This window comes from Gambusia affinis, linkage group LG03 (genome assembly GCF_019740435.1).
Source record: "Gambusia affinis linkage group LG03, SWU_Gaff_1.0, whole genome shotgun sequence".
In the NCBI taxonomy this organism is placed as follows: Eukaryota; Metazoa; Chordata; class Actinopteri; order Cyprinodontiformes; family Poeciliidae; genus Gambusia; species Gambusia affinis.
In genome coordinates, this window is record NC_057870.1 from 3,042,844 (window position 1) to 3,052,796 (window position 9,953).

The 9,953-nt window shown below is 39.5% G+C and overlaps 1 protein-coding gene across 2 annotated transcripts; it reads right to left on the bottom strand.

Moving 5' to 3' along the window:
- Positions 1-648: 648 nt before the first annotated feature.
- lman2lb (lectin, mannose-binding 2-like b) lies at positions 649-9,695 on the bottom strand. Of its 2 annotated transcripts, XR_006370117.1 has the most exons (9): positions 9,471-9,680; positions 7,640-7,758; positions 7,324-7,441; positions 6,698-6,780; positions 5,571-5,732; positions 4,997-5,111; positions 4,297-4,419; positions 3,935-4,216; positions 649-3,826 (listed from the first exon to the last, which is right to left on the bottom strand). XR_006370117.1 is itself a non-coding variant. In XM_044110706.1 (8 exons), the coding sequence occupies exons 1-8, from the start codon at positions 9,670-9,672 to the stop codon at positions 4,074-4,076; spliced, it is 1,065 nt and encodes a 354-aa protein (XP_043966641.1). In that variant the 5' UTR covers positions 9,673-9,695; the 3' UTR covers positions 649-4,073. The 2 variants fall into 2 exon arrangements, 1 of the variants encoding a protein (XP_043966641.1); XM_044110706.1 differs by having other exon boundaries at positions 649-4,216; positions 9,471-9,695.
- Positions 9,696-9,953: the final 258 nt, after the last annotated feature.

Here is a 9,953-nt window from a genome sequence, read left to right on the forward strand (position 1 = left end):
ATGTACATGCATAACAATGGAAAAACACTGGATTTAAAGGGACAGTGTTACATAAAATCAATTTTTTTTTCAACTTTCCATCATGTTCCCGTCATGATATTCCTTCATCATAAACATACCTACAGGTTGTCTTGTATGTTGCGTTCTCCTCTCCCTTTTGCATTATTTGCTGTCATTTCAACTATTAACTGTTTCATATTTTTGTTCCGATACCAAATAAAAACAGCGCAAGTATCGCCAATATCTACACTGATACCAATACTTTTATAATTCCAGTTTGATATATCAAACTTCTGACATTTAGACATTGTGTTAATATTTTGTTAAAACCTAAGCAAGAAATTTAAGGTGTTTAGGTAGGTGTCTAGAAAATACTTACGCTGAGCACAATAAACAGAAACAAAAGAAAATCTAAACAAATCTGTGTACATTCTTCCAAAATAAATAATAAATAATAAAAATATTTCACATCAGATCAAGACATCTTATTTTAGTTAAGGTTGAGAAACTACAAAACCAAATACAAAATGAAATATTAAACTAACGTTTGGGTCCGATACTGACCTTTGATTTTTCAGTTCAAGAATAAGCTAATAATAAATGAACAATTTCTTTGGAAACATGAAGCAAACAAAAAGAAGGACCAGATTAAGGGAAGAATAGAAACTTTAATGGAAAGATCAGTGTCCGCATTAATTTCTTCACTGACATTTAAAACGACAGAACTAATTGGTTCACACTGAAATGAATGATTGAGGTAAATGGCTCAAAATTGCAAAAAATGTGGATCTGCATAGAGAAAAACACAATGAAGATCTGACGGCCTGTGAGTCTGCTGAAGCTCCTCACTGGATCTCCAGGTCCTCCTAAGAGAGTTTCGTGGACAGAACTGCAGTCATGTTGGGTGATAAACGGCATTGCTTGAATCCTCACAGATAAAACTGGTTTCAAAACAATACAGTAGAGAAAAAGGTCTCTGTTGAATCGCATAAACCAGGGGCGTCCAAACGTTTTGTAACTTGGGTAAAAAAATAGTTTTATAAGTAAAATCAAGTTTTGAGATTTTTTCAAACAATAAACTAAGCACTAAATATTTAAATTAAATAAGAGTCAGATTTGTTGTGCGACACAAATGTGGTCATTATTTAAAAGGGTTTCTCAAGTTTTCTTTGTTGAAAGAAACTGATAGAAAGATTTAGCCGATTCTCAGCAATAAAAACATGATAGAAGTCCTCGTTCATTTTTAAAACACTTGATGAATTTGGCAAAGTTTTAATAGTGTAATTAAAAGCAGTTTTTGGTGCACCAAACTTTGCATTAGTGGGTAGATGTGGTCCAGAAAGTTTGGTTAGGAAAAGATGAGTACTTTGTGGGGGGTCTTAATTTTTTAATATGTGGGTCAATTAAAAATGTAGGATACACTAATTGATTTTTTTCTTTTCAATTATAATTTTTTTCTAATTAAAAAAAAAAGAAGTCAAAGTCAAATTTGTATCACTTAGAAACTGCAAATGGTCCCCAGGCCACAGTTTGGACACCCCTGTATCTAGAAACAACATGTTAAAGCTACAGACGGACAGGACTGTCTGTACTGGTCCTGATGAGGCACTTCAACGAGACTCCAGCAACAAGCCACAGCTTGGCTGTTTGGTCATAGCAGCTACATTTCAGATTAAAGTGGAGGTAAAAGTTAAACGGGCAGCTACGACCTGCAGGCTGAATTGAAGACTGCTGGTTTGGTTGAGTTAACAAAACAAGGCCTGCAGGAAACTAGAGTGGATAATCTCAAACAAACAGTTACCTGATGGGACCTGTTCCCGTCTGTGGATGTGTCTGCTTCAGTGCATCACAGGGAACCAGTGAAAAGTATGCTCTTTTTTTTTTTAATGAGTCTCATTAATTAGCAGCGATAAGATTACCAGCTTATCCATCAATTTTTCCATAGACAGCAGCTGGAAAGTCAGCCGGTTCCTGAATATGATGCCTGTGTGGAAAAGAGTTGAGATCTGCAAAGAAAAAAAATATCTGAACTAAAGAGAAAACTACAGAGCCCGCTAGGGGACATTTTGTTCTGTGTGTTAAGTCACAAAGATATTGCATTCCCTCGCAATAAATTAGCAAATACACCCTGGTCTAATTTGTACTGCAGTCATAATTACCGTATTTTTCGGACTATAAGCTGCTACTTTTTTCCTACGTTTTGAACCATGTGGCTTATAGCCCGGTGTGGCTTTTCTGTGGCATGTTTTGCAAACGCCACGGGGCTCTTTAGCAGGAAATGAATCATTTTAAGGCAAAATTGAAAATAAAGAAAGAAAGTGCTAATTTTCATTTAGAACAAGCACATGCTAGCAGCAGCCAAGATGGAGAAATTTCTCCAAACTCATAACCCCTGTTGGGGTTGGTCAGATGACTTCATTACCCCATGAAAATAACTCAAAAATAGTTCAAATACTTTGGATGTAGATTTTCTTTCTTAAGGAAACTTTCTGTTTTGAATGAAAGCCCATGTTCATTTGTATTCTAAAGAAAATGATTTAAAAGTTGAGATATCTCAGAAACGAGATATTAACATACATGGAAGAACCTGACAAAACCCTTAAATTGTAGTAGAAAAACTTTCAGTATTCAAGATTCAACATGAACTGATTTGCACATTATTGTGAGAGAATGCAAAAATTTGTGAGGGGAACTAATACTTTTGCTAGGTATCGTAAAAAAAAAAAAAAAAGAAAAAAGAAATCCCTTCATGTCTTTGAGGACCTTCTGTAGTAAACAGAGGAACTTTAGTGAAACTCGAGAAAACTTTTTTTTTTTTTCCCCAGGAATCACATTTTCTGGAACTCCTGAGCTCTGAATACTTCTGATGTTTTCACACCTCATACTGATTGGACAGCCTGGACTTAATGCCAAACCTAGTTGTCCAATCAAAGGACAGCAATTGCTTACAGAATTTTTTAGCTCATGAGGCAGAGTCAATCTGTCCACTGATTGGATAATTAGATTTGTGATGTCACAGATTTAAAAACTGGAGCTAAATGTACACTCATAACAGAACAGAGGAACTTAAAGAGATTTTTTTGTGTCCTTGCTTCACCAATGATTTTCCTGTTGAAACTGGCAACGAGAACAGAGGATGTAAAGATACTGTCTGATTAAAAACACAGGCAGTAGGTAAACATTTGTTGGCATGTCCATGTAGATAAACCTTGATGAGTTGTTCCAGGAGGCTGAAGATGGCGGCTGGAACCATCTCATTATTACAACCCTTTCACTTTCAGAGCTACTAACTGAGAAACCAATGGCTAGACAGGAAGTATAGGTTGATGGTGGTGCGTCACCAATAAATGTCCTGCTGAGAACAGAACTTGTTTAGGGTCAAACTTCCTGCCTGGTGTAACAGCAAAGCAGTGCTTATATTTACACTGCTGTACTTTCCTATCAGACATTAGTCTGTGTTTCCCACAGGAAGATGATTGGTGGTGTGCTGCCTTAAACTTCAGCATTAACTTCTGGTTCTTTTGCTGTTGTTAAATTAGTCTTTAGTCCGAGTTTCAGACACCAAATAACAGTGATAACGGCTGCAGGTATTGACCTGCTTTAACAGGAGTGCAACAGGAGCAGCTTCCTAAACAAGTTCTGTTTAATGCAGGAACAACCTGAAGTTCCTCTGGCAGTTTTATTCCTTTACTTTGTTTTCAGGTGCAACCTGTGAGGTGACTGAAGAGGTGGGGGTTGCCGAACTCATCTCCAAACTTCCGTATCATGATGTCAGTGAAGTCCACACAGCAATTTGATTCCAGAAACTTGATTCTTTTGTTGCCTCCTGTTGGTGAGGACAGAGTCTCACTCAGCAGACAACCTGCTGAGACCTTCACATCCTCCAGAGAACTTAAAAGAAAAAAAAAATAAAAGATATAAAAACACTATCCACCTGACTTATCTGTCCATCCCGCTCGTGTTCTCTCCACGTTCGACCTGGAAGGTCGTCGGTCTGAGTTCCAGTTACAGCACGGCGGTCTCCAGTTGATCTAATGTGCACCGAGGACCTGTGTTCTGAGAAGCAGCGCCTCTCAGTAGAAGCGTTTGCGCTTGTTTTCCTTCCAGCGGCCGTAAAGCACCAGTCCCACCACGGCCAGCACGGCCAGGCCCAGGACAGAGAACAGCAGGGTGAAGAACAGCTGCAGCCCACTCATCCCCTCCTCCTCCACATCCACTGGGAAGCCCAACAGGAAACCACCATGAAGCCTCAGCTTTGATGAATCACTTTTGGCCACTTGATAGAAATGTTTCTACCTTGAAACTGGTACATGTCGTCCACCCGCGGGATGGTGACCACCTCTTCCTCCTCCTCCTCCTCCTCTGGAGTCCTCTCTACAGATAGCTGGTACACTTTCATTGAGATGACGTCGTGGTTATCTGTCGGACAAGCCGGTGGGCAACATTAGAACACAAGACTTACAAGATTTCTTTACTTCATCAATTTTGAAAAAAAAAAAAAGAATACATAATCTTATGTTTTACAACATAAGATTTATCTACCGTACTTGTCTGAAAACAACACTATTGTTCAATATACACTTATGTTACATGTGACAGTATAGAACATAGCAATGTCATATAGATTTTTAAATAAGATAAAAAATCTTAGAAGTGTTTCTACATCTCTATGTCTCGATATCAATAGTTATACTTTCCTCCAAGAGATAACATTTGGAAATATGTCATAATTGAATCTTAAAAATCTGCCAGTAGAACTACTGCTTTTACGTAATCAATATTAAAGATTTGTGGACCTAAAACAAGCTCCTATATCTTGCTGAAGAGCTAAGTTTTTCTTATTTCAAAGTATGCTAAGACATTTGCACTAGAAGCCTGATCAAAAATACTTAGATTTTGTGTGTGAATAATCTTACATAAATTTGTATCATTCTTAAACTGCAGCTGGAGGCCACACAAAATCAGCACAAAATCACTTTCCAGGAATGCTGAATACCTGACAAGTCTCCAGTAACAGAGGAGGCACCCAGGTAGTATCCAATGGGAAGCCTCAGCCCATTGACTTCAGCACAGTCTCTCCATTCCTGTTTCCCGTCCACATCCACCATGAGCTGCAGACGCACAGAGGAACACATCAGCAGTTTGATACACTAGGTGTTTATTAATGGATTTACAGCAGAGGGAACTCAAAGTCATTTTGTTTCACATCTATGGCATCCAAACATTTTAAGTTAAAATAGGTCACGGGCGACAAGACCCTTGAAACACTGAATTAATTTAATGCTTTACCTCCCCAACCATTAAGTAAAGACAAAAATGAGGTTGTTTTAATTTTTTCAAGTTAGTTTCCCAGGAACTGCAGTGGAAGGTTACTCAAAATCATTTCAAGGGGCCAAAAATGGCCCCTGGGCTGCACTCTGAAACCCCCTATGGAAGATTTCATACAACTTAAAGTTAGTAGCTGAATCCCCCCCGTCTAAAGAACAGCTCTAAACATTTATCAACTCTTTCATGGTGTTCAGATGAGCAGTTTCACTCCCATCCTACTAGATAAAAAACCGTTGCCATACCGTTAATTTGTTTTTGGAGTATCTGACCAGAAGGAAGGTGTCATAAATGGAATTGCGCGTCATGGCCGTGCATCCTCCGAGCTCGGTGGTCCTCCCGTCACGGTCGTGGTCGTACGTCAGGGTTCCGTTTCCCAGCATTACCGAGACGTACGGAAAGGTCCTCTGCAACAGAGGAGCCAACCGGAGTTAAACTCTCCCTCAGAGTGGAGCTCGTCTCACCCACGGCCGGCCGCAGGCCCCCGGAGCGATGGCAGCCATGTTGTTGGGTCGTGTCTGAGCATCAGGTCCGTTTCCTGTCCTGCAGAGACGCCGACTCACTTCCGGTCCCTGCTTGAGCCGCCTCACTCACAGAGCGCCGCTGAGCCCCAGCAGAGACGGAGAGACGTTACACTGCAGCAGGTTAGGATGCTAACTATGCTCCGCCTACACCTGTCTGCATGTTCAGCAAAACACATCTGAAACAGACAGTCTTAAAAAGAATGAGAAGCAGAAGGGACATAAAACATGTGAGCTTTTTTATTTTTATTTTTTAACAAATCTAAAAAGTGTGGAGCGCTCTGGTGTTCAGCTCCCTGAATCAAAACGCTGCAGAAACACCTTTGACTGTAGCTACAGTTGTTTCTTCAAGTGTTTTCACAGATTCTCCACTGGACTTTGACTAGGCCTTTCTAACATGAGGTCAACACTTCAGCAGCTTCTGGTTTGCTGTCAGAGTTCTGTTGTATTCCCTAGATCCATTTTCTGACCAAATGAGCAGATTTCCTGTCTTGTCTGAGAAAAAGCATCCCCACAGAATGATACTGCCACCACTATGTTCTTCAGAGTTGATGTGCAGCATTAGTTTTCCAACACAGAAGCTGCAGCAATACAAGCTAAAAGGTTACATTTTGGTTTGTTAAAATTAAAGAAAAAAAAAAAATTGATGGCTGCTGTGGCCACTTTTACCAGCTGATACAACTGGAACTAATTAAGATGAGTAATAAACCATTATTATTAATAATTATTAACAAAACACTGAATCCCAGAACCACAAGAAATCATCAACAACAATTATTCTGACTTGATCATTTAAACCGAAAACATCAAGCTGAGAACAGGTTGAGAGCGATGTCAGAGGTTTTACTCACATCGTGGGTCTTATCTGCGTTTGGGTAAGTGTCCACAAATATTCCAAGTCCAACAAACTGGTTCATGTTGCCGAAAACGGGACCTGGAGACGTTGAGGCGGAGCAGAGCGTGGTGAGGGAGGAACACACAGGAACACAGAAATTCAATTCAGTTCAATTTATTTCTATAGAGCCAATTCAGAATAAATGTCCTTTTGAAGCGATTTGCAAAAAAAATCATTTCAATTCAATCAGACATGCACTCTAAACCCCAGCTACAGCAAACTCAGTTTATTAGTCAAAGTAGTTTCAAATGTTTCTGTCTAAGACAGTGGTTCCCAGATATTTGCTGGGCCCCCTATGGATAACTATAAAATCCCCCCAAACCCCCCCAAAAAACAACAAAAAAAACACCGCTCCGGGACCAGCAGGGGGCGACAGTGGAGAGGAGCTCCTCTGCCTTCATCTATTTAATTTCCTTAAATTTAATTTCCTTTTTGGATAAATAAAGTATTTTGGAATTAGAATTGAATTTTCTTCATCCAGTCAGGTTTTGATGCCTTACAGCTTTGACTGTGTCTGCAAAGTACTGAGCATAGAAACAAAGGAGTGTCCTCAGTACTTATCTGTCATTGTTGCCAACTTACCATTCTGCATGCGATCTCTGGTAAGCCAGAAGGCAAGTCCATCTCCGTTTAGGTTTTTCTTTCCGACGCCATGGATTTTAAAGTGAACTCTAAGTTCCCAATCCCTCAAGACGAATGGCTGCACCACAAAAAATGAAGAGCAACAGAGGAGAACATGACACCAACACACACATCAAAACCAAAACTGGGGAAGGTTTTCTGTGAAACTACATGTGTAGCAGCATATTGTGGTGGCATTGTTTGTCAGCAGCTGTGACAGCATGAAGCAGGAAGTGGTTGGGTAACGTGGAAGCATGTGATGCAGCTGCAGACTTACGATCCGGCTCCACACGGCTCCCTGCCTGCTCTGCTGGTCTGGGGTCAGCCTCACATGGTCAGGTGTCACCATGGCCGTTCCCAACAGATCCCACTGGGAGGAGCTGGAGAAGCCCAGACCTGCAGAAACAGGAAAGGTCGTCTTTCAACTGGAGCTGCACCCTTAATTCTTGCTCTTTTTTTTAAGCACTATATCAAATATTTTTTAGAAGTTTGTACAATAGGATATTTGAACGAGAACAACAGTTCCAAGGTCATTGCCTTTCATGCATCACATAGCTAACAATGATAACAAATATCTGAATTTTACTAAACCCACATGAGTTCATCCGTCACTTTTCCCACAGTAAAATTCAAGCACTTTTGAAGGTTGATGATAAAAAACTATTAAAATTAACAAAAAGAAATGTTATGCAATATAATTCATTTTTGTTATTAATAATGTGATAATGAGATTCGATATCGTATAGCAGGAAAAATAGAACAAAAATTTTGTGTTTTCAAAATGTCTCTCACTCACAACTTATACACCTGACTGGTAAGGGAACAAAACACTAATTTGACAAAAAAAAATTACCAAAATTTCAATAACGTCTAAAAAAATAAAACATAAGTTAACCTTACTTTCAGTTACACAGATCAATAAATAACTGAGCCACTACAAATAATTGATATTTGCTACATTTTAACAAGCCAACCAAATCATGTTAACTTTCCTGTTGAAATTAATGCTTAAACACAAAGACACAAACACAAAAAAAAGTTTTCTGTTGTTAACAGGTAGAAATAATTTTGGTCATTCTATCTGAGCTAAAACAACAGAAGTTGGTTCTGACTTCACTTCAAACACTGAGAAAAAAAAATGTGTCATTATTATGTATATGACATAATAATAAACAAAGTGTTATTTACTTTCAACTGTAAATAACACTTTCCAAATGTAAATCCATATAATGTTTTATTATATGTTAGATTGCACTTTATTACAAAACTGTGCAGTCTGAATATCAAGCACTTTGAACAGAAATCAGGCACTTTCCAAACTGAGAACACCTCATTGAAATTCAAGCATTTTCAAGGATTTCGAGCTCTTGTATGGATCCCGATCATAAGTGCTTCTGACTCATACATTTACATATTTGTGTTATCGTGTGCAAGTCTGAAGGCTGCCATCTGCACTCCACATGCTTCAACAACCAGGACTCCTCAGGTCCTGCATCCTAACTTCAAGCTACAGAATAAAGGACCTTTTGGTTGAATATTACAGGTCAGTTACCTGATGACCTTATTACGAGGACAGAACATAATCACATAATGAGAGTACATTGAATTTTACAGTGTTCATTTCTTTTGGAGAATAGAAAAAAAAACTTCAGTATTTGACGATCAGAACCAATCAATGTGAAATTAGCTGACTCCGACATGGAGTCAATTGATTGGTCTTCAGTTTGAATATTTAATGTTAACACCCTTTTTCTGAAACACCCAAAGCACTGAACAGTGAGCGCAACCTAAACCAAATCAAACTACATCCGCCTGTGGAGACTATGAAACCTGCACTGACTTTACTGGTTTCCGCTTGGTTCCGTCTGCTGAGATTTAATAACACCTCTGCCCTCTACAAGCGCTGCCATTTAGTTAGGAGAGCAAAGTTCCTCTTAGTTAATTATTATCTGTTGCAGCTAATATGGCGAGTCGACGAGCTAGTTAACAAAGGAGCTCAACGCTGAGTTGTCGGGAGGATATGTTGCTATTGTTGGTTCTTATTAATAAGTTTGACGCGCCTCTAAGCTGTCGGCCACCGTGTTCGCTAGCGCTGACAGTAAACTTACCTCGATACGGTTTCACCAGAGAATACTCCCGCTTCAGAAAGTCTTCGAGAAACTCCTGCTGGTCTGCCAGCGACTGCTGCGTCAGAACACAAAAAGCCACCAGGACGCAGACTAATTCACGGAGGAGGTCTAACTGGAACACTGAAAACACTGAACTTCTTCTTAATCGAGCCATGTTTAATTTACTGACGTTGGCTGCCATCTTTAGACTCCCACTTTAAATGGATCACGTGATTCTATTCGCGCCTGCGCGCTGGTTGCTGGGACTCATTTCAAATGACAGGTCAATGCCGCAGCCATGTTGGTCAGGGTCTTTTAAAACATAACTGTTTCGCAAATATTATCATGCCCATCGGTTGTGGATATATCCCAGACATGTGTTTATAAAGTAGTTTTTTGCATTAAGTCCTGCAGAATATGTATTATTCTGAAATACAGAAAACAGCTAGTTTAGGGCCAGTGGCTTCCCCAAGAGGGGAAAAA

What these genes read in the sequence shown, in the direction of transcription:
- lman2lb (XM_044110706.1), bottom strand. Translation starts at nt 9,672, where the DNA reads ATGGCAGCCAACGTCAGTAAATTAAACATGGCTCGATTAAGAAGAAGT. An exon ending in TCTGGTGAAACCGTATCGAG is followed by an intron (nt 7,759 to 9,470) that starts GTAAGTTTACTG and finishes CTGTTTCTGCAG; the next exon opens with GTCTGGGCTTCTCCAGCTCC. An exon ending in CGACATGTACCAGTTTCAAG is followed by an intron (nt 4,217 to 4,296) that starts GTAGAAACATTT and finishes TGGGCTTCCCAG; the next exon opens with TGGATGTGGAGGAGGAGGGG.